General features: G+C 30.1%; 7 protein-coding genes across 7 annotated transcripts; 4 read left to right on the plus strand and 3 right to left on the minus strand.

The window, feature by feature from the left end:
* Positions 1–413: 413 nt before the first annotated feature.
* LOC128955555 (uncharacterized) lies at positions 414–1,622 on the plus strand. The gene has a single exon (XM_054301229.1). The coding sequence runs from the start codon at positions 414–416 to the stop codon at positions 1,620–1,622; it is 1,209 nt and encodes a 402-aa protein (XP_054157204.1).
* A 2,626-nt stretch (positions 1,623–4,248) lies between these two features.
* Positions 4,249–5,870, minus strand: LOC128955558 (probable periplasmic serine endoprotease DegP-like). The gene is made up of 4 exons (XM_054301230.1): positions 5,813–5,870; positions 4,804–5,639; positions 4,534–4,705; positions 4,249–4,444 (listed from the first exon to the last, which is right to left on the minus strand). Exons 1-4 carry the CDS (start codon positions 5,851–5,853, stop codon positions 4,249–4,251), a joined length of 1,245 nt encoding a protein of 414 aa, XP_054157205.1. The 5' UTR covers positions 5,854–5,870.
* Positions 5,871–6,018: 148 nt separating this feature from the next.
* On the plus strand, positions 6,019–8,101 carry LOC128956190 (uncharacterized). Its single transcript, XM_054301875.1, has 6 exons — positions 6,019–6,251; positions 6,335–6,865; positions 6,942–7,158; positions 7,246–7,349; positions 7,445–7,909; positions 7,975–8,101. Exons 1-6 carry the CDS (start codon positions 6,126–6,128, stop codon positions 8,050–8,052), a joined length of 1,521 nt encoding a protein of 506 aa, XP_054157850.1. The 5' UTR covers positions 6,019–6,125; the 3' UTR covers positions 8,053–8,101.
* Positions 8,102–9,953: 1,852 nt separating this feature from the next.
* Positions 9,954–11,184, plus strand: LOC128956192 (uncharacterized). The gene is made up of 2 exons (XM_054301877.1): positions 9,954–10,575; positions 10,678–11,184. The coding sequence occupies exons 1-2, from the start codon at positions 10,098–10,100 to the stop codon at positions 10,962–10,964; spliced, it is 765 nt and encodes a 254-aa protein (XP_054157852.1). The 5' UTR covers positions 9,954–10,097; the 3' UTR covers positions 10,965–11,184.
* Positions 11,185–13,043: 1,859 nt separating this feature from the next.
* On the minus strand, positions 13,044–14,164 carry LOC128955559 (uncharacterized). Its single transcript, XM_054301231.1, has one exon. The coding sequence runs from the start codon at positions 14,142–14,144 to the stop codon at positions 13,044–13,046; it is 1,101 nt and encodes a 366-aa protein (XP_054157206.1). The 5' UTR covers positions 14,145–14,164.
* Positions 14,165–15,646: 1,482 nt separating this feature from the next.
* On the plus strand, positions 15,647–16,893 carry LOC128955560 (CSC1-like protein 1). The gene is made up of 5 exons (XM_054301232.1): positions 15,647–15,814; positions 15,887–16,077; positions 16,161–16,501; positions 16,609–16,807; positions 16,878–16,893. The coding sequence occupies exons 1-5, from the start codon at positions 15,701–15,703 to the stop codon at positions 16,891–16,893; spliced, it is 861 nt and encodes a 286-aa protein (XP_054157207.1). The 5' UTR covers positions 15,647–15,700.
* Positions 16,894–17,159: 266 nt separating this feature from the next.
* On the minus strand, positions 17,160–17,922 carry LOC128955561 (nucleosome assembly protein 1-like 1). Its single transcript, XM_054301233.1, has one exon. The coding sequence runs from the start codon at positions 17,832–17,834 to the stop codon at positions 17,160–17,162; it is 675 nt and encodes a 224-aa protein (XP_054157208.1). The 5' UTR covers positions 17,835–17,922.
* Positions 17,923–25,013: the final 7,091 nt, after the last annotated feature.

Here is a 25,013-nt window from a genome sequence, read left to right on the forward strand (position 1 = left end):
CATCGTTGACTGATATAATTGGTGGTCATGTCTTAAGCCGTTATTATTATTATTTTGTTTCAAAAATAACAACCCGACTATGATTTGTGTTTAAGAAAAATTAGTATTTTATTTAATTGTTTTTTTTTTAAATTATTGAATCGCGTTTTGATTATAATTACTGTTTAAAAAATAATTTATTATTAATTTCTATTTTGTAGTATATATCGCGCGAATCAATCCTATAAATTGCACTAATTTAACAAAATTTAAAAATCAATTTAACAGTTATTAAAGAAAAAAAAACAATCAAACAAACGGACACAAAATATTCTTATAATATAACTTTTGAGCCAAAGAAAACACATCATTACTATCATCTGAAGAGTATATTAATTATATATAATTATTAGAGAAATTTTGAGTTAAAAAAAATGGCAGAATTTGAACAAATTTTGGAAGACTTTCTTCGGACATCTGATTACCAGAAACAGTTGTCCACTGTTGCCGATACTGTTGCCGACTATGGCAACCAATCGTCATCGACAACCGCAACCGCAAGAGAAACCATAGTTGCAAACAATGTCGACAACAACAACAGCTATGATCTGTTGCCAGAAAAGATCAGACAACGAGTCAATGAACTGCAGAAACTGAACGAACAAAAGAAGTCGACTGAGTTTCGGTTTGTCGAAGATTTTTTTTATTTGATCAAAAAGTACGAACAAATATACGAACCGTTACACGAAATGCGAGCCGAAATCGTGTCCGGAATGTACGAGCCGTCGGACAGCGATCTGCCSGACGACTACTACGACAACAACAACAATGTCGACTCAAAGCCGACACTATTGGTCGGAATTCCTTACTTTTGGCTAAAAGTTTTGTACGCATCCGAAGACTTTTCTAAGCGCATTGTCGACGCAGATGTACCGATACTCAGACACTTGGAGGACATTCGTGTGGCAACCGAACCATCGGTGCGTAGGTTTTCCATCGAGTTTTACTTCTCGCCGAACGAATACTTCAGCAACAATGTCATCCAAAAAGACTTTTATCTGCAAATCGATCCGCGACTAACAGATCTGTGTCGTCCCGTAAAAGTGGTGTCCACTGACATTGACTGGAATGTCGACAAATGTCATTTCGTTGAACGATTTGTCGATCAGAATACCGGCGAAGAAAATTACCGCTACTATGACTCGTTCTTCAATTATTTTTGGTCATCAACTGATGAATTAGATGATGTCGATTGTCTTGAATACGACTGGGATGTRTCCCGAGTACTCATACAGGAGTTGGTGCCCAATGCTGTCAACTACTTTGCCAGCGATCTTCATATCGCTGCCGATCACTACGACAAATCCAACGAAGATAATGAGGAAGAAGACGTCGGTGAAGAAGATGAAGCAGAAGAACATGACATTTATGAAGATGAAGAAGAAGGGGAAGAAGGAGAAGAAGAGGCAGTCAATTATTATGACAATCAAAACAACAACCAAAGCAATGATTATGGCTATTATGACGGAGAAGTCAGCGATCAAGAGGTTGTGGACGTTGAAGACGACGACAACAACGAGGAATCAAAAGAATTGGACGAATATCAGGGATCAGAACAACTATATTCACAAAATTATTATTAGTTGTTCAAAGTTTTTCAGAAAAAAAGTTTTCAAAAAAAAAGTTTTTTTTTCAAAGATTATTTGATAATCTCTGTATTTGTGTCCACACAAAAAAATGTGCAAAAATTGATTTAAATTAACAAACAAACAAAAATATTGTATTTTATTTTTGTGCACAAAAATCAATATTAAAAATCAATTATTCAATAACTAATTAATTTTTTTTAATTCAATTAAATATTATTATATTTAATGAATTATGAATTAATGAATTTTCACTTTTAATATTGTGTATAAAAAGTTCAAATGTTTGTTATACACAAAAAAATAATTAGTTTATTATCTTATTATAAAAGTAGCGTTAGATCAGTAAATATGAATTATTATTTATAAAATGAACAACTATTTAATAAATCTTTTTTTTTTAAATTAAACTAAATATTGATATATAAATTATTTTTGTTTCCATCGAAAAATAATATATTTAATTAGATATTAGAAAAAACAAGAATTTTCAATAGTTTGTCGATTAAATTGAATTGCAGTCACTTCTTGTGTATTAAGTTTTTTAATCCCCAATTCAGTTGTCTGTCCAATGGATAACTGATTGAAGGCATTCATTAAGTCATCAAAATTGTTAATTGATTTTTTATCGATAGTTATAATTTGATCACCAATTTTAAAGTTTTGTCTAACAAATTGAAATTTAATTTAACTAATGATTAAACATTTATACAATATTTTTTTATTAATATATTAATGTAATTATCTGTAAATACCTGACATTCTTAGCGTTTGGCATATATTTATGGACACAATAGGTTTGACTATCAGTACTGTATTTGACAAAAACACCGATAAATGGTTTGCCGGAGGAATACAACTGTTTTCTATCATTAACTAATTGCTGACGAATTTCCTGTCCTTTGCCTTTAGCTCTGTCTATAAAATCTTGGATCAATTGAATGATTAGAAAAAAGAAAGAAAGAAAGAGAGAAAAAATAGTAAAATATTATAATTTTTTTGTACAGTATATACTGTATGTATATATTTAAAGTGGTAGTACCTAACAGATCCTGTCTTCTAGTAATGGTCAGTGCTTTAAAACCAGTACTAAATAAAACACCCACCACTTGGCCATTCGTGTTGATCACTGCTCCACCGGAACAGCCTCCTGAAGCCGTAATCGATGCAAACATATATAACTGGTTTGTGGGCCACATCAGGTGCTCATAACCATACCATCCATCTGATATTTCAACGAAATAGTTCATATATTTTATTATACCGGTTATCACTGATTTAGGGAATTTTGGAAATCCAATGGCCATTACTTGATCGCCAAATGTGGCGTCTGTTTTGGCAATCCTAAGCTGAGCTAACTGTCCGGACTTAATCTTTGGTAATGTCAACAGTGCCAGATCCAGATGCGGTTCAACATAAATCACATGCGCCCACCACTCGCTTATTTCTTCCTTATCTCTTAAGATGGGATCTTTATTTGGTATGTCAACCAACAGGCCAGACACTTGGTAAGCACGCGGTAACTCAACCAAAACAACTGGACGGTCCTCGACGTTATGATAATTGGTGACAATTAGGCCATTAGTTGCATCTACTATCCAACCGGTTGCCTTATATTCATATTTATTGTTAGTCATATCGCGTCGTCTAATTTTGACCACACTTTTAATGCATTTATTGTAAACATTGTCTATCCATTGGTTTTCATTATTATCCAACTGAGCAAATCTTATAGWCATCATYGCTGAMAGTGATCTCCAATTAAGACATGACTTGACTGGTATTTGATATGATGTCTGTCTGGTCTGACGCTGTTTCTGACGATACCAATGGTTAACAGCAACCGTAGACAACAGCAACAGTGAAGTCCTTTAAATTAATAAATAATTTAATCGATTAATGACATTCAATGAGTATTGAAATACTTTTAAACATTAATAAAAAAAACTAACTGTTTATTAAAAACATATGATTTATAGGCTATTTGTTGCATATTTTAAAATATTATTCAATTAACTCAATCAATAAAATTCAATATTAGACAAAAAGTTTGAACATYGTTAACATTTTSTACTAATAWTWGTCTTWAAAAAATTGCATTCAATTACATGCAAAATAAAATTGAAATCATATAAAATTTAATTTRATTTAAGAATAGACTATACATTATATCTGAAATCTAATTTATTTGTCTAATTTCATGCACGACAACAATATATCATTAATTAATGATTATTTTTCTAAAAATAACTAATTTTACTTAATATTTGTAATTTTAATCATTTTTGTAATTTTATTTATTCTGTTATCTTAATGAAGTTTTATTTAGATTCATAATGTTTTAGTTGTTTTCATAAATTAATTGTTAAATGTAGTTTTAATAATTCATAAAAACCATAAAAATTAGTTATATATTATCTATAAAATACAGTATATATTTGCTATACTAAAAGATATGGAAGATTTTATTAAATATATTACATTTGATCTGCAAATAAAATTTTTTATTAATAAATTACCAACTATTTAATAAATCTTTTTTTTTTGTTAAAACAAATTAAACTAAATATTGATATATAAATTATTTTTGTTTCCATCAAAAAATAATATATTTAATTACATATTAGAAAAAACAAGAGTTTTCAATAGTTTGTCGATTAAATTGAATTGCAGTCACTTCTTGTTTATTAAGTTTTTTAATCCCCAATTCAATTGACTGTCCAATGGATAACTGATTGATGGCATTCATTAAGTCATCAAAATTGTTAATTGATTTTTTATCGATAGTTATAATTTGATCACCAATTTTAAAGTTTTGTCTAACAAATTGAAATTTCATTTAAATTATGATTAAACATTTATACAATATTTTTTTTATTAATATATTAATGTAATTATCTGTAAATACCTGACATTCTTAGCGTTTGGCATATATTTATGGACACAATAGGTTTGACTATCAGTACTGTATTTGACAAAAACACCTATAAATGGTTTGCCGGAGGAATACAACTGTTTTCTATTATTAACTAATTTCTGACGAATTTCCTGTCCTTTGCCTTTTGCTCTGTCTATAAAATCTTGAATCAATTGAATGATTAGAAAAAAGAAATAAAGAGAGAAAAAATAGTTAAATATTATATTTTTTTTGTATATACTGTATATAAAGTGGTAGTACCTAACAGATCCTGTCTTCTAGTAATGGTCAGTGCTTTAAAACCAGTACTAAATAATACACCTATTACTTGGCCATCCGTGTTGATCACTGCTCCACCGGAACAACCATGTGAACCTGTAGCCGATGCAAACATATATAACTGATTTGTGGGCCACTGTAGGTCCTCATACTTATACCATCCTTCTGTAACCTCATCTAAATAGTGTACATATTTTATTATACCAATTATCACAGATTTATCCAAATCGGGAAATCCAATGGCCATTACTTGATCGCCAAATGTGGCGTCTGTTTTGGCAATCCTAAGCTGAGTTAGCTGTCCGGACTTAATCTTTGGTAATGTCAACAGTGCCAGATCCAGATGCGGTTCAACATAAATCACATGCGCCCACCACTCGCTTATATCTTCATTATCTCTTAAGATGCGATCTTTATCTGGTATGTCAGCCAACAGGTCTTGCACTCGGTAAGCATGCGGTAGTCGAACCTTAACAACAGTGAAGTCATCAACGTTGTGATARTTGGTGACAATTAGGCCAGTATTTGCATCTACTATCCAACCGGTGCCCCAATATATGGMTTCCTCGTCAGTTATATCACGTCGCATAATTTTGACCACACTTTTAATGCTTTTATTGTAAACATTGTCTATCCATTGATTGTCATYATTAGCCGCCAACTGAGCTAATCTTATRGTYATAATCGCTGAAAGTGATCTCAAACTAAGACACGACTTAACCGGTATTTCATATGATGTTTGTCTGGTCTGATGCTGTTGTTGTTGTTGGCGATACAAATGGTTGACAGCAATTGTTGACAACAGCAACAGTGAAGTCCTATATATTAATAAATAATTAAATCAATCAATCAATCAATCAATCAATCAATCAATCAATCAATCAATCAATCAATCAATCAATCAATCAATCAATCAATCAATCAATCAATTAATTAATTAATGACATTCAATGAGTACTTTAATACTTTGAAACATTAATAAAAGACTAACTGTTTATTAAAAATAAATGATTTATAGACCATTCGTTGCATATTTTAAAAAATTATTCAATTAACTCAAAAAAAAAATTAATTTAATTTAGAATAGACTATACATTATATCTGAAATCTAATCATTGATTTATTTGTCTAATTTCATGCACGACAACAATATATAACGAATTAATTATTATTTTTTACTAAATATTTTCAATAGTAATATTTGTTGTTTGCATTTTTGTCTATTTTACAAAACTAAGATCTTTTTTGTTTTATTTTACTGACTGTTACTAAAAACTAATTGTAAAACATAACTGTCCTCAGCTATGAGCAATAATAGACAAAAAATTGAATGTAATATACTGTTTGGTAACAATCGGACACTACTTAATATTGATGTCGGTTGGGAAGGAATTCCCTTTAATATTGTGTTCAATACGATAATAGCTGCGGTAAGTCGGATGGGATTGGATCGGGTGTGACAGTCATATGCAGTATTAATATACTATAGTTTTAATTGAATATTATTTCAAAGGGTTTACTGATAGCATACGCTGTGATTCGTTGGAGAGTCAAAAAAGTTGGTAATAATAGCAAAGAACAGATCGGAAAGTTGTTTTTGGTGGACAATTGGCTGCCATTCATATACGGCGACAAAAAAACAAACGACAGAATAACAGCCAAATTCAAAGAAATCGATAAAAGACATCATTTGGCTTATTTGCCGCCAATTCTTCACGAATACGAAGACCAGATGCCCGAAAAAATTTCGGTCGAAGAAGTCATTGCCGAAGAGGATGCCAGTATCGGCTTCTACAGACATCCCAGTTCACTGTCAGTACACAGTTCACTAAAACGGGGACCAAAACAAGATCAACAGATTTCCAACAACGATATACCGACGGTTAGGTCGGAATTGAGCGAAAAACTGCCGGACGATCCCTATACACAATTGACGACCGAAATATGCAGCGATACCGACGAGGATMGGGAGGTTCGGCAGTTAAAGTCGGTGCTAATCCACGATTATGTCTCCAAAGAAGTAGAAAAGTCGACAAAAGTTGAGGTAAAGATTTTTTTTAATAGAAAATTAATTTAATTAATTAATTAACAATGTATTGACAAACACTACACTATGATAGCCAAAGACACCACCAAAACCTGAGGTCAAACTCTTGGATTATGTGAAACAAGTGATCAAAAAAAATCTAATGATAACCGACGAGAAGATAATGAAGAATAAGGGAACCGATGCCATCAAATATCTACTATTTCAACGATATCTCATCTATTTTCAGACTCTCATGACTTGTGTTTGTTTGTTAATTATTTTACCGATCAATCTCTACGGTAACGCAGGTATGTTATAATAATACAGTAATTATTATTTAAAGAAAACTTATTAGCTTTTAGTAACCAGTGTTTGAACACTTAAACACATACCAGTGCTAAGTAAGCATAAGTTTATGCGGACAACTATTTCCAATTTGGGTAACGAATCCAATCTGGTTTGGATCCATTCGCTGATGGCTTGTATAATGATAGTGACGGTATGTAATCATCAATTTGGTGGACATTTTTTTTCTTGTTTGTTTGTCAATTGTTATACAAACAAAGTGTAAATATTGATTTTTTTAATGGTTAGGGCTATTATATGACGCACCACTTTCACAATGTTGTCAACACACATACGCGTGACGTCGACCAGAAGACACTGATCATCGAAAATATAACGAAATCGGGAAGAAAGTCATCTCAATTGTTTAACTATTTCAAGAAACGGTTCCCGAAAGTGATGATCAAACGGATAACGTTTGTCTACGATATCCGCAAATTGGATAAATTGGATTACAGACTGTTGACAGCCATCGAAGCTAAACAATATTGTCATCGATATTGGCTGGAGTTTGGCTACCGATGCGAAGTCAGGCCATACTGTTTGGGCAAATTTGGAGGCGTCTGTCTCTGTTGCGGCTGTTGTCCCAAATTGGATGGCACTCTGTATTACGCCGAAGAAAAAGCCGAACTCAAGAATCTGATCAAAAAAGAAGTCAAAAGATTATTTTGGGAACCGGTTGGCCGTGTTTGCCGACGAGTCAATGGCTGCACAGTTAGTATTTTTGTCAATKAACCTGACTTTTGGCACTTTTATTAAGTTTTATATTTGAATTATAGGGTTTACAACGAATTTTACTACCGGTGCTCGTGTTGCACCCGTTTCCTGAAGTCCATTGGCCGGATTTTTGTGAGTAACCAAACTACCGATCCACTCGAGACATACAATTGGGRAGTGAATTATGCACCGAATCCCGAAAATCTTGAATGGTTTGTCTCATCCGTAATAATATCTAATCATATATTTATTCAATAAACCCGTTCTCTATTATCCTTTCAATAATCTATAGGACAGACCTATCACTGGACAAAGGATACAGTTGTCTAATGAGTGTCATATTTCATACGATACTGACGTTAATATTTTTGTTTCTGTCGACGCCGTCCATTGCCGTCAATATATTAATGTCTCCGTTTGGCAGTGAAGACATGCCAGTACTGGTAGGTATTTTCGCCTCTAATTTTTTCATATATTAAACGTCATTTAATTAAGTTGTTTGTATGTGAATTCAGGTCGGTTTAAGACAGTTTGGTCAGCCATACCTGTTGATGGTAATCAGTAATTCAGTAATATTGCGATCAGTTTTCCAGTCTATACGACAACCGTGTCGTGCAATCGGATAATAGCCGTCGTGTTGTTGCCACGGATTGTCTTCATTTGGTTCGAATGACACAAAATATGTTTTTGTCAGCTCTTGGTTTCCAAAGTATTCGTTGTCTTCAAACTTAAATATGATTTTTGTCTACAAATTTTTTACACATATTTGATTTTTTTTGTTATTTATGTTTTTAATAAATATACAAAACTATATTTAAATTTTTATTAATAGTATACAATATTTAATAAATCTATTTTTATGAAATAAAATTTTGATTAAAACATTATGAACACAAAAAAAAAAGGTTTTTCAATGCATTAAAAGTGTAGTAAAATATTGAGAAAAATTATTAATTAAAAATAAATAATTAAAAATAAATAATTAATCGATATCATTGTTGACCACAACTATCACCACAACTATCACCACAACTATCACCACAACTATCAYCACAACTATCACCACAACTATCACCACAACTATCACCACAACTATCACCACAACTATCACCACAACTATTACCACAACTATCACCACAATCTCATCCTTTACTTCACTTCTTGATTTCGCACCCACCATAACAACAGAATATTATTCCCGTTTTTATATGAAAATTTTCCTTCGCCTACTAATTTTTCGTCATCAGATAGTGTTGTTGGATACTGAACTCCAGATGGATAGAGAACTACTTCAAAAATCAAATGACTGTCTAGAAGGTTGGCTCGTCGTTTGACTTCTTTGAGATCATCACTAATACATCCATTATTTTTTACAATCTCTTCTACAATTGTGTATAATGGTGTCCAAAATGTGGCGCAAGCAGTCTCTAAACGGATTTTACGTTGTTCTTTGGTTTCTTTAGAACTCATGACAATCAGTCAGTCAGTCAGTCAGTCAGTCGCGGATCAGCTAAAATACAATACAATTTGTTGTCGAGTCTTAACTGTCTTCTAGTTTTTTTTTCTGTGATTTAATTTCTATTTACTGATAATTTTTGTTTTATTAACTGATTTTTCAACTAATTATTGTTTAACTGATTTTTATTTGAAATTTTAAAAAAATAATTATTAAATCACGTGATTTTTAATTTAGTTTGAATTACTTTATATTAAAAAAAATTATTTAGTTATAAAATATCATTCATTTTAACTGATTAACTAATTTATTATTRTTATTATTAACGCGTGATTAACACATTTTTTTTGATCAACCAATAATTTAAATAATTAAAAATCACTTTACAAACAAAATTAATTATTAAATCACGTGATTTTTAATTTATTATAGTTCATAATAGTTTTAATTACTTTATATTAACAAAACAAAAAAATTATTTAGTAATAAAATATCATTTATTTTTAACTGATTAACTAATTTATTATTATTATTAATGCGTGATTAATACAATTTATAATATCAACCAATAATTTAAATAATTAAAAATCAAATCACTTTACAAACAAAATTAATTACAAAAAACTATAACTAAATTACTATTATTTCTGGAACTAATCGCTTAATCATATAATCGTTTTAAAATTAAATTTAATTAGTGATCAATATATCCGTTGACTGACACCACCGATGACTAATCAAGAGTACAACAAGAGTAGGACAATCTCAACACCAACAACAACAACAAGTGATTTGGTTTTCAACAATCCATACATTTTAGCCAAAATAGCCGCCCGTTTGGACATCAGATCCCTGTCCAATGTCCAGAGTGTTAACCGTCACTTCTATAACGCCTCGAACTATGAAACCGCTAAACGTCGAGACATTGTCCATATCTATCTGTTGGACGACTACAACGCCAGCGCTAAGACAGTTAGTCCAACGCATCGGCTTTTCTACTCATTTCGGGCGTACACTCGTCTGTGGCTAAACACTAAACCCATGGAAGCGATAGTAGTAATCGGTGGCTACAATCGCAGTCCAGACTATCGGACACAAACACAACTCATTGGAAAGTTTGTCGCGATATTTGCCGAAACACGTTACAAAAGTCTGACCAATTGTCACATCAATGGATTCAATGACTTTGATCGGACAGCCTATCCATGTATAATACATATATATCTATATAGATATACAGATAATGTATCAGTTAATGTGGTTTTTTAAATAACTTTTCTCTTTATCTCCATTTCCTTTTACATAATAGGCATGTCTTCATTTTTGTTGCCCGAAATAGACGGCATCGAAATCTTCAGATACCGTGACATCTATTCAGTAATTATAGACGAGTCGGTAAATTGTGTCCTATTGTTTCAGTCGCTAAAACTCATGAGAAGAAGTGGCGTCACATATGGAAAGGCTTTGCGACTGACGTACTCGGCGTTAGAGTCGATGATCGCTAAGTTTAGCGATAACTATGAACCGTTGTGGCCGTCAAAAGTATGCAACAAAACTGTCCCGAAGAAGACGATCTGTGCCATACACTGGTGCTGACTATTAGTGGCGATCGTGTCCGCACCGGTAGCACTGTTATCTCCACAACAACAATCAGTTTCGAGCTATTCTATGCTCAGCTAAAGACAGGCTTCGACTGCGATGACAGCCGCCGGTCAACGACTGCCTGCTTTGTGTTTAGCAACCGACGGGCTTTCGGTGACCAACAGTCGCTGGCCCTGCAATTGTTTTTTGTTTTGTTTTATCACTTAATAATTTGTTAACATTTAAAATATATATATTTTTTTAATTCATATATATATACAAATTGTATATTAAAATGCTTTTAAATTGATATCCTCTGTTTCTAATTACATAATAAATACAAAATAATTAACAATTATTTACAACAACAAAAATAATAATTTTTGATGTGTGATGTCATAACTATTGTACTGTATTTATATTATCATATTTTTTATACATATTATAGTAAATCAAAATAATTTTTTGTTGTTGTTGTTGACTATAAATCTAATTAATAATTTATTATTTTCTAATTGATTTACTATTCACTGTATGAATACAACTCATTGGAAAGTTTGTCCCGATATTTGCCGAAACATTGTCGCATAACATACCTGGACGTCGGCAGTACTGTTCTGACCAGTTCTATACGATACCAAAGTCTAACCAATTGTCACAACAATGGATTCAATGACTTTGATCGGACTTTGATCCATGTATAATACATATAAATATATAGAGAAATTTATCAGTTAATGTGGTTTTTTAAAAATAACTTTTATCTTTATCTCCATTTCCCTTTCATAATAGGCATGTCTTCATTATTGTTGCCCGAAATAGACGGCATCGAAATCTGCAGATACCGTGACATCAATTCAGTAATTATAGACGAATCGGTAAATTGTGTCCTATTGTTTCAGTCGCTAAAACCATTAGAAGAGTGGCGTCACTCATGTCAAGGCTTAGCGAGTGACGTATGACAACAACTTTGCGTTTGTCTCTTCGACAGCAATTAGTTTAATATATATTTATAATAAATATCACTAAACAATGGCTCGCATTTGTCGCCAGTCATCGCCTTTCAGGATGAACAGCGATCTGTCATTAATTGGATCACCGGATGTAAAGTCAAAGTGATCGACAAAACAATGAAAATCTTTAATCAATATATTTTTGATGACATCCGGATCAGACATACAGAGCACTGGTTTGCTGCCAACAAATAGACTGAAATAAAAATCAAAAATAAAAATATCAATATATAAAATATATTTTTTTATAAAATACAATTAAAATATATTCAATAATCACAACAGATCGACGAGTTTGTCTACAAACTCGTGTTTGAATCGCTTGACCGCCGATTGTCTCGTCTCTTGCATCCAATTAAGTCTAATGTTTGGCTGTTCATTGAGTTCATTGATAATAGCCGTACAATGTATTGAAAAAGACATCAGAGGAATGGCTATCAATTTTATGCAAACATATTGATCACCGAAACGACGACTTTTGTATTGATAATGGCATTCAATTCTGTCGTTGTTTATAATAGTATTACTGATTGTTGGCTGACATTCAAAGCCATTTGCTGTCGACTTTATGAGAATTGGTAACTGATTAATAAATAATAAAAAAATGCTAATAATTTTACAGTAATTATTATTAATTAAAACTATCAAAACCATTAGGTGCGACAATAATTTTATTAGTACTCTAGTGTAGTAATCATAGCAATTCATTACAAAATTATTATTATTATTATTATTACTAATATCTCAAGAATAAAAAGCAAATTTAATATATTCATACATTAATATAAAAGCATTTATTTTAATACAATTATAAAATAAATAAAATTCAATTGAAATTAATTCAATAAATAATAATAACTATAAAGTGTTTTTTATACAATTGACAATAAATTTCTTATAATTTAATACTAATAATTAATTTAGTAACTAATTAATCATTGAATTACAATTTAAATTATATAATGAATGATATGTTTGAATATTTGCAATACTAATAGATAAATTAAAAAAATTAATAAACAAAATTATATCAAAAACTAAAATATTTTTTAAAACCATTGAAATAATAACATTTTTATGGCTAATGTTTAACCGACGGTGATTTTGGTTGGCCAACAACAGGGGGTAACTGTTTTTGTTGTCCTCCACTAACAGGTGATTGTTGTTGTTTTTGTGGTACAAAAACAATTGTCTGGCCAGTACTCTTAGGCGACACCGGTAACTGTCCGCCACCACCAGTTGATTGAACTGATAGTTGTTGTGGTGGGGGTAGAAGCTGTTGCGGTTGTTGTTGTTGTAATGGCACTGTCTGTTGAACACCCGGTTGACTGATACCATATATATGAATGGGTTGCGGCTCATTACTAATCCATGAATGTTTGGCCAATTGTTCGATGGTTGGTCGATAGATAGGGTCGGGTGTGAAAATGTCATTAAAAAACAATTTGATATCTTCTGACAGTTCATTCAAATCAAATTTACAAACAAATTTTCGTCTAATCATATGACGCAACGCACTCTTTCTGCTGTTAGGGAACGGATACTCTGATGTTCTCAAACAAAACAATATGACCCCAACTGCCCACACATCAACAGCATACGCGTTATATGCATTTGTTGTTCCGTCCATTAGTTCAGGAGCCATGTATTGATGTGTCCCACATAGAGTAGTCGATTGTTTATTGGCAGTAAAACAGCTTAAGCCAAAATCCGTTATTAGTATATCACGTTTGGCGTCCAATAGGATGTTTGCTAATTTCAGATCTCGATGTGCAATATGTTTAGTTTTCATATAAATTAATGCATTTATGAGTTGAGAAATGAATGTCCGACACCTATTCTCGGGAAAGTGGCCATTGACTTTGAGATAATCGGATAGCGAACCTCCCTCCGCGAGTTGCATTACAATAATCAGAGTAAACATATTTTTATTGTCGATTATGTGAAAGTAGTTAATAAGTTTGACAATGTTTGGGTGATCCAGTGTTGATAATATGGCCAATTCATTCTTGAGTGGCTTTGTTGGTGTCTTTCGTTTCCCATCGGGACCTGACAATCGGCAGATTCTTATACTTTTAATGGCTACTGGTGTTGATAGAGTAAGTGCTTTAAATACAGTACCATAGCTTCCTTCTCCGATTTTTGATAGGTTAGTATAGCCAATAGTTGACAGTACCGACATTACATCTTTGCCATCGTCAGGCACTCTATAGCCTGTGTAATAAAATGGTTATATTAAAAATCAGCTTATATATATATATATACCGGTTCCACTTATGTAACAAATAGGTTACATATATATATATATATATATATACTTTCGGCGTCACCGTTAACGTTGATTGTCTCAACATTCGTGTTGGGTAATTGTGTTAATTGTTTAATATACTGTTTTTGTTTTCTTGTTTTAGTGTTAACTGAAACACTTTGGCGTCGATAACAACAACAAAGACAGTTAGACAGCAGGTATTGACAAAATTTATAACACATTAATTATAAGATTATAAATACACTAATAATTATTTTAGTCTTAGAAATCAATTGAAATTTACACGAAAAATAAATTTACAATCAGTTAATGACATTCAATGAGTACTGCAATTGTTTGAAACATTAATAAAAGACTAACTGTTTATTAAAAATATATAATTTTTAGTTAATTCATTGAACACTTTAAATGTCTAATCATTGATTTATTTATCTAATTTCATGTACGACAACAATATATCATTAATTAATGATTATTTTTCCAAATCACTAATTTTTACTTTATATTATAAATAGTAATATATTTGTTGATTGAATTATTTGTCTATATTACAAAACTAAGATCTTTTTTATTGATTGTTAAACTAATTGTAAAACATAACTGTCCTCAGCTATGAGCAATAGTAGACAAAAAAAATCGTCGAAGTAGTGATTGCTAGAGGATGCCAGTATCGGCTTCTATAGACATCCCAGTTCACTGTCAGTACACAGTTCACTAAAACGGGGACTAAAACAAGATCAACAGATTTCCAACAACGATATACCGACGGTTAGGTCGGAACTGAGCGAAAAACTGCCGGACGATCCCTATACACAATTGACGACCAAAATATGCAGCGATACCGACGAGGATAGGGAGGTTCGGCAGTTAAAGTCTGTGCTATTGACAAACACTACACTATGATAGCCAAAGATACCACCAAAACCTGACGTCAAACTCTTGGATTATGTGAAACAAGTGATCAAAAAAAAATCTAATGATAACCGACGAGAAGATAATGAAGAATAAGGGAACCGATGCCATCAAATATCTACTGTTTCAACGATATCTCATCTATTTTCAAACTCTCATGACTTGTGTTTGTTTGTTAATTATAATTATTTAAAGAAAACATGAGTTTTTAGTAACCAGTGTTTGAACACTTAAACACATCATCGAAAATATAACGAAATCGGAAAGAAAGTCATCGAAATTGTTTAAATATTTCAAGAAACGGTTCCCGAAAGTGATGATCAAACGGATAACGTTTGTCTACGATATCCGCGAATTGGATAAATGGGATTACAGACTATTGACAGCCATCGAAGCTAAACAATATTGTCATTGATATATAAACCGAAAATCTTGAATGGTTTGTCTCATCCGTAATAATATCTAATCATATATTTATTCAATAAACCCGTTCCCTATTATCATTTTCCTCAATCTATAGGACAGACCTATCACTGGACAAAGGATACAGTTGTCTAATGAGTGTCATATTTCATACGATACTGACGTTAATATTTTTGTTTCTGTCGACGCCGTCCATTGCCGTCAATATATTAATGTCTCCGTTTGGCAGTGAAGACATGCCAGTACTGGTAGGTATTTTCGCCTCTAATTTTTTCATATATTAAACGTCATTTAATTAAGTTGTTTGTATGTGAATTCAGGTCGGTTTAAGACAGTTTGGTCAGCCATACCTGTTGATGGCAATGACTAGTATACTGCCGTCACTAATCAGTTTAGTCCAGAATCAGATCTCATATAAGACAAAATCTTCATTATCTCACGCACTTATGTTTAAGTCATATTTTTTTCTCATATTAATGGTACTCATACTTCCGGCGCTCGGTCTTTACACGTAAGTAACTGTTCCACAGTATTACGACTACAATAAACACAATCTCTAATTGATCCGATCATCATATCTTTTACGGTCAACAGTTCCGCCGTACTGTTGGACATGTTATTCAGCGGTGAAAACACTTCGTCCAAACAGCAGATCCAATGGAATTGTATGTTTCCTTCGGGTAACAGTGCCTTCTTCATGAACTATGTCCTATCGTCGGCCTTAGTCAGCAATTCTTTACAAATATTGTTAGTTCCCGAAGCCGCCCAATACGCCCTGTATCTACTGGTGCTGTCGCGCTCAGTGGCCGAGTATGAGAGTGCCCGACTAAAAATACATTTTGATTTTAGTTTTGGCTCACGATATCCTATATTGTTGTTGATCTTTACGGTTGTCACCACTTATTCCATATCCAGTCCGTTGATAGCACCCGTAGGTTTGTATATTATATTGTCTTTTATATCATATACAGTATATAATGATAATATTTCTATATTTATATCGACAATAATTATCAATATCTCCAATAATAACAATTAATAGGTTTGTTTGCTAACCAAACATCTGGTCGATCGTTACAATCTATACTATGTTTACAGTCCGTCGCCCATAACCGACAAAATGCATCGGACGGCCCTATATTTTGTACAAATAGCCTTTTTCTTTATGTCCTTTCAAGTGGTAACAACATTATCGCAATACAATCAGACATTTCTGTGGTTCGGGCCAGCGATACCCGTCGGTATTGTATATATCATACAATTGCCAATAATTGTTTACAAGTTTTTTACACATATTTGATGTTTTTGTAGTTATTTATGTTTTTAATTAGTATATATAACTCTATTTATTAATAGTAATAGTTTATAATAGTATATAATATTTAATAAATCTATTTTTATGAAATAAAATTTTGATTAAAACATTATAAAAGTGAAAAAAGTTTTCAATGCATTAAAAGTTTTGTAAAATATTGAGAAAAATAAATAATTTAAAATAAATAATTTAAAATAAATAATTTAAATATTGTAATATAAAAAAACATTTTTCATTAAAATATTTAATGACAACATCGCCGATGACATCATCACTGGTCAGTCATTATCATTATAGTTGGCCATCACTTCATCGATTGCATCCATGTCTTTAGCCAATTGTTTGTCGTGCAGATGTAGTTCACCGGTAAGATAGAGGACAGCGTTGGGCACAAAGTGTTTGATGAGTACCCGAGAGAGACTCCAGTCGTCTTCAAGAAATTCTTCGACATCAATGTCATCGTTGGGCGATCTCTGAAGCAATTGGTTATCAAATAAGTCAAAAATCGACACTAACTTTATATGACTTTTGTTGCCAACACTTGATGTTTCATTCTTTACGCCCTTGACTTTCATCTGCCGTTCAGTAATATTGCGATCAGTTTTCCAGTCTATACGACAACCGTTTCGTGCAATCGGATAATAGCCGTCGTGTTGTTGCCACGGATTGTCTTCATTTGGTTCGAATGACACAAAATAGGTTTTTGTCAGCTCTTGGTTTCCAAAGTATTCGTTGTCTTCAAACTTAAAGATGATATCAATTTTAAAGAGTTTGTCAACAAAACGGATACTGATATCAGTCAGATGTTGGAGTACGGGTTCGTCTCGCGGTTCTATCCATTGATGGATGTGATCAACAGTTTTCATGGCTTTAATCCAAAAGCCAGGTATGCCTTTCACCGGTGATGTTGTTGTTGTGGCGCTTGTAGTCAGTAGTTGTTGATCTTCAAACATCTTCTTGAGACTGTCGACTGAATTAGTAATAAATTCAGTCGTTTGTTGTCTGTAACTGTTGTGTTAGGATCTGTCTGACCACTAATGATATCATATATTTTTTTGTCGATCTTCTCGTAGGAAGTGCTGTACAGGGATATTGGATGAACTTGTGAACGTATTTGATGTAAGATTTGACTGTCTAAACATGTGTTTAAAATATTTATTTTCATACCAAAACAAACTATAGTGTTATATAATTATTGTGATATTTTTTAATTAAAAGTGCAATTGAAAATGTGGCCAAAGGTCACGCCCGAAGTTCGGGCACAAGTAAAGGCGTTTTTAGACATAAACTGGTCATTTTCGGTGATAATTAAATATTTCGAGTCAAAGGGCATCCCGTTATCTAAGAGTATGATATCTAAGATAAAAAATGCGCCAAAAATAGCGGACAATATCCCATAGAAACCCGACTTGAGAGGCAAAAAGAGTGTCCTCTCAGCTAACCAATTAAGTCGATTGAAGAAAATGGTGGAAAATCCCAATCCAATCACACAGAAAGCGATGGCACAACAACTGAAAACTAATGAATGGGTTGTCAACTACCAGATCCGCAATGTTTTAAAGAAAAAGTTGGCCAAAAAACCAAGAGGACAGGTCCTTAGCGCCGCAACCATTGAAAAGCGGGCAAAGAGATCGTGGCCATTTTATCGCCGTCTAAGAGGCCAGAGATGGACAAAACATATTACATCAGATGAGGCACTGTTCCATTTATCGGAAACAGATGGTAAAACAAAGATACAGTATATCTCCTTTCAACAAACCCGTAAAGACATGGAGGTATACTCGCGAGCAAGTTTCCCGAAAGGTGTTATGGTTTGGCTCGGAATCTCGGCAAATGGCAAAACCGAAGTCCGATTTGCAAACCTGGAGTCAAAATAAACTCCGATTATTATATAAATAAGATATTAAAGCCATTTCTCCGCCGAGATGTCCCGAAATTATACCCGAATGGTGACTATTGCTTCCATCAAGACTCGGCACCCAGTCATGTGTCTAAAAAGACATTAAACTTTCTTCGGGAACAAAATGTACCGTTCATAACACCTGAACAATGGATGCCCTCTAGTCCTGATGCGGCACCAATGGACTATTTCTTCTGGGGTTATCTCAAGAAACGATTGAATAGAAGAAAAATAACCAAAATATCTTCCCTTAAAAAAGCTATTAGAGAAGAGGTCAAGAAAGTGCCGCAAAATATGATCAACAATGCACTGAAGAGTTGGAGCCGCAGATGTCGTCAAATCTACTATAATAAGGGTCTTCATATCGAAAAATATGGTTAATTTTAATTAATAAATTTAATTGTTATTTAACTTTGAATTTGTTCACAAGTTCATCCAATGTCCCTGTAATGAGAAGTTATTGTAAACATCTTTTTAGCCAACCGTCCGTCCAATTGGTATCTTTCGTATTGAAGTTTCTTTAGGGCAACAACTCTGTCATTGATAACCGATAGACAGTCATCCGGTTTGCTGGTCGTCGGCTGATTGTCCGGTGCTTTGCTTTTCATTGTGTTTGTCAATTGACTTTCCCAGTAATAGTAGTAATACTAACAACTAATTGATATAGTTTTTAAGTACACAATTGTTAAAAAAAAATTTTTCTACTGTTTTTGATTTATAGAATTTAATATTGAAATCTATTGGAGATATTTGTTATTATAATATTTCTAAATTAGAAATTCTAATGTTTATAAATAAAAAGTCTTAAATCATTATTTTAATAAAGTTTATTAATTATATATAAAACATTTAAAACTTTTATGTCAAAAAATACACTACTATTGAATATACAAGACTTTTAAGCCCGTAATTACGGTCCGTTTTAATTAAATTAAATGAAAATTTTTATTATAAATATTATATTTTTATTAAATGATAGTATTGAGACAATAGTGACAAATAATTTGAAATATTAGTTTTGAATAGTTATGAAAACTTTGTGAAAGTTTCAGATAATCTTAAACAGCGTCGACGGCGATGCTATTAATTACAATTATCTGGTCAACAATACATTCAAATAAAAAGTGACCAAGGGCAATATTGTAGATAATTTTAAACTGAATAAAATTGTAATTGGTCATTTTTAAATTAATTATATGATTGGCCAGATAATTGCAGTTGACTATGATTTATAAATTTTTTAAAAAGTCGAATATAAATAATCTGGCCAATCATACAATTAATTTAAAAATGACCAATTACAATTTTATTCAGTTTAAAATTATCTACAACATTGTCCTTATGCACTTTTTAATTGAATGTATTGTTGACCATATAATTGTAATTAATAGCATCTCCACCGCCAATATTTAAGACTCTGTGAAAGTGTTGCCTACTGTATGTCTCACATATGATATCAATATAAGCGCATATGAAAATTAATAAAAAGCTTATAGAAATCCCCGTAAATTTTAGCACATTTTTAAACGCATATGAAAATTAATAAAAAGCTTATAGTAATCCCCGAAAATTTTAGCACATTTTTAAACGCATATGAAAATTAATAAAAAGTTTATACCCCGTAAATTTTAATACATTTTTAAACGCATATGAAAATTAATAAAAAGATTATAGTAATTCCCGTAAATTTTAATACATTTTTAAACGCATATGAAAATTAATATAAAGATTATAGTAATCCCCGTAAATTTTAATACATTTTTAAACGCATTTGAAACTTAATATAAAGATTATAGTAATCCCCGTTATTTTAATACATTTTTAAACGCATATGAAAATTAATAAAAAGTTTATAGTAATCCCCGTAAATTTTAGCACATTTTTAAACGCATATGAAAATTAATAAAAAGATTATAGTAATCACCGTAAATTTTAATACATTTTTAAACGCAAATGAWAATTAATAAAAAGCTTATAGTAATCCCCGTAAATTTTAATACATTTTTAAAMGCATATGAAAGCTATTAAAAAGTTTATAGTAATCCCCGTAAATTTTAGCACATTTTTAAACGCATATGAAAATTWATAAAAAGTTTATAGTAATCCCCGTAAATTTTAGCACATTTTTAAACGCATATGAAAATTAATAAAAAGTTTATAGTAATCCCCGTAAATTTTAATACATTTTTAAACGCATATGAAAATTAATATAAAGATTATAGTAATCCCCGTAAATTTTAATACATTTTTAAACGCATATGAAAACTATTAAAAAGTTTATAGTAATCCCCGTAAATTTTTTCACATTTTTAAACGCATATGAAAATTAATATAAAGATTATAGTAATCCCCGTAAATTTTAATACATTTTTAAACACATATGAAAGCTATTAAAAAGTTTATAGTAATCCCCGTAAATTTTAATACATTTTTATAYGCATATAAAAGCTATTAAAAAGTTGATAGTAATCCCCGTAAATTTTAGCACATTTTTAAACGCATATGAAAATTAATAAAAAGTGTATAGTAATCCCCGTAAATTTTTGCACATTTTTAAACGCATATGAAAATTAATAAAAAAAAGTAAATTTTAGCACATTTTTAAACGCATAAGAAAGCTATTAAAAAGTTTATAGTAATCCCCGTAAATTTTAGCACATTTTTAAACGCATAAAAAGAATCCCCGCTATTAAAAAGTTTATAGTAATCCCCGTAAATTTTACATTTTTGCACATTTTTAAACGAATATGAAAATWAATAAAAAGTTTATAGTAATCCCCGTAAATTTTAATACATTTTTAAACGCATATGAAAGMTATTAAAAAGTTTATAGTAATCCCCGTAAATTTTAATACATTTTTAAACGCATATGAAGCTATTAAAAAGTAAATTTTAATACATTTTTAAACGCATTAATAGTAATCCCCGTAAATTTTAGCACATTTTTAAACGCATATGCAAATTAATAAAAAGTTTATAGTAATCCCCGTAAATTTTTGCACATTTTTAAACGCATATGAAAATTAATATAAAGTTTATAGTAATACATGTAAATTTTAAGACATTTTTAAACGCATATGAAAATTAATATAAAGATTATAGTAATCCCCGTAAATTTTAATACATTTTTAAACGCATATGAAAATTAATAAAAAGWTTATAGTAATCCCCGTAAATTTTAATACATTTTTAAACGCATATGAAAATTAATATAAAGATTATAGTAATCCCCGTAAATTTTAATACATTTTTAAACGCATATGAAAACTATTAAAAAGTTTATAGTAATCCCCGTAAATTTTTTCACATTTTTAAACGCATATGAAAATTAATATAAAGATTATAGTAATCCCCGTACATTTTTAAACGCATATGAAAATTAATTTTAAATTTTAAGCACAATGAAAATTAATAAAAAGATTATAGTAATCCCCGTACATTTTTAAACGCAATTTTAATACATTTTTAAACGCATATGAAAATTAAAAAGATTATAGTAATTCCCGTAAATTTTAATACATTTTTAAACGCATATGAAAATTAATATAAAGATTATAGTAATCCCCGTAAATTTTAGCACATTTTTAAACGCATATGAAAATTAATAAAAAGATTATAGTAATCMCCGTAAATTTTATAGTAGCACATTTTTAAACGCATATGAAAATTAATAAAAAGTTTATAGTAATCCCCGTAAATTTTAATACATTTTTAAACGCATATGAAAATTAATTTTTATAATCCCCGTAAATTTTAAGCACATTTTTAAACGCATATGAAAATTAATAAAAAGTTTATAGTAATCCATAAATTTTAGCACATTTTTAAACGCATATGAAAATTAATAAAAAGTTTATAGTAATCCCCGTAAATTTTAATACATTTTTAAACGCATATGAAAATTAATAAAAAGTTTATAGTAATACATTTTTAAACGCATATGAAAATTAATAAAAAGATTATAGTAATCCCCGTAAATTTTAATACATTTTTAAACGCATATGAAAATTAATAAAAAGATTATAGTAATCCCCGTAAATTTTAATACATTTTTAAACGCATATGAAAATTATAAAATTATAGTAAGTAAATTTTAATACATTATGAAATAGTAATCCCCGTAAATTTTAAGACATTTTTAAACGCATATGAAAATTAATATAAAGATTATAGTAATCCCCGTAAATTTTAATACATTTTTAAACGCATATGAAAATTAATAAAAAGATTATAGTAATYCCCGTAAATTTTAATACATTTTTAAACGCATATGAAAATTAATATAAAGATTATAGTAATAAAAAAGCATATGAAAATTAATAAAAAGATTATAGTAATCATATGAAAATTAATAAAAAGATTAATTTTAATACATTTTTAAACGCATATGAAAATTAATAAAAAGWTTATAGTAATCCCCGTAAATTTTAATACATTTTTAAACGCATATGAAAATTAATAWAAAGATTATAGTAATCCCCGTAAATTTTAATACATTTTTAAACGCATATGAAAATTAATAAAAAGATTATAGTATCCCCGTAAATWTTWGCACATTTTTAAACGCATATGAAAATTAATAAAAAGTTTATAGTAATCCCCGTAAATTTTAGCACATTTTTAWACGCATATGAAAATTAATAAAAAGTTTATAGTAATCCCCGTAAATTTTAATACATTTTTAAACWCATATGAAAGCTATTAAAAAGTTTATAGTAATMCMTGTAAATTTTAGCACATTTTTAAACGCATATGAAAATTAATAAAAAGTTTATAGTAATCCCCCACATTTTTAAACGCATATGAAAATTAATAAAAAGTAAATTTTAGCACATTTTTAAACGCATATGAAAATTAATAAAAAGTTTATAGTAATTTTGCACATTTTTAAACCATATGTAAATTTTAATACATTTTTAAACGCATATGAAAATTAATAAAAAGATTATAGTAATCCCCGTAAATTTTAATACATTTTTAAACGCATATTATTAAAAAGTTTATAGTAATCCCCGTAAATTTTAGCACATTTTTAAACGCAGTAATGTAAATTTTAGCACATTTTTAAACGCATATGAAAATTAATAAAAAGATTATAGTAATCCCCGTAAATTTTAATACATTTTTAAACGCATATGAAAATTAATAAAAAGATTATAGTAATCCCCGTAAATTTTAATACATTTTTAAACGCATATGAAAATTAATAAAAAGATTATAGTAATCCCCGTAAAGCACATTTTTAAACGCATATGAAAATTAATAAAAAGTTTATAGTAATCCCCGTAAATTTTAAGCACATTTTTAAACATATGAAAATTAATAAAAAGTTTATAGTAATCCCCGTAAATTTTAATACATTTTTAAACGCATATGAAAATTAATAAAAAGTTTATAGTAATCCCCGTAAATTTTACATTTTTAAACATTTTTAAACGCATGAAAATTAATGAAATCCCCGTAAATTAATAAAAAGTTTATAGTAATCCCCGTAAATTTTAATACATTTTTTATGAAAATTTATTACAAAAGTTTATAGTAATCCCTGTAAATTTTAGCACATTTTTAAACGCATATGAAAATTAATAAAAAGTTTATAGTAATCCCCGTAAATTTTAGCAAATTTTTAAACGCATATGAAAATTAATAAAAAGTTTATAGTAATCCCCGTAAATTTTAATACATTTTTAAACGCATATGAAAATTAATAAAAAGTTTATAGTAATCCCCGTAAATTTTGCACATTTTTAAACGCATATGAAAATTAATAAAAAGTTTATAGTAATCCCCGTAAATTTTAATACATTTTTAAACGCATAATGAAAATTAATAAAAAGTTTATAGTAATCCCCGTAAATTTTAATACATTTTTAAACGCATATGAAAATTAATAAAAAGTTTATAGTAATCCCCGTAAATTTTAGCACATTTTTAAACGCATATGAAAATTAATAAAAAGTTTATAGTAATCCCCGTAAATTTTAATACATTTTTAAACGCATATGAAAATAAACGCATATGAAAATTAATAAAAAGTTTATAGTAATCCCCGTAAATTTTAATACATTTTTAAACGCATATGAAAATTAATAAAAAGTTTATAGTAATCCCCGTAAATTTTAGCACATTTTTAAACGCATATGAAAATTAATAAAAAGTTTATAGTAATCCCCGTAAATTTTAGCACATTTTTAAACGCATATGAAAATTAATAAAAAGYTTATAGTAATCC

The sequence above is a fragment of the Oppia nitens genome, unplaced genomic scaffold, assembly GCF_028296485.1.
Source record: "Oppia nitens isolate AA-2021 unplaced genomic scaffold, nextdenovo-longstitch-racon4-pilon3 scaffold2_pilon_pilon_pilon, whole genome shotgun sequence".
NCBI classification, from domain to species: Eukaryota; Metazoa; Arthropoda; class Arachnida; order Sarcoptiformes; family Oppiidae; genus Oppia; species Oppia nitens.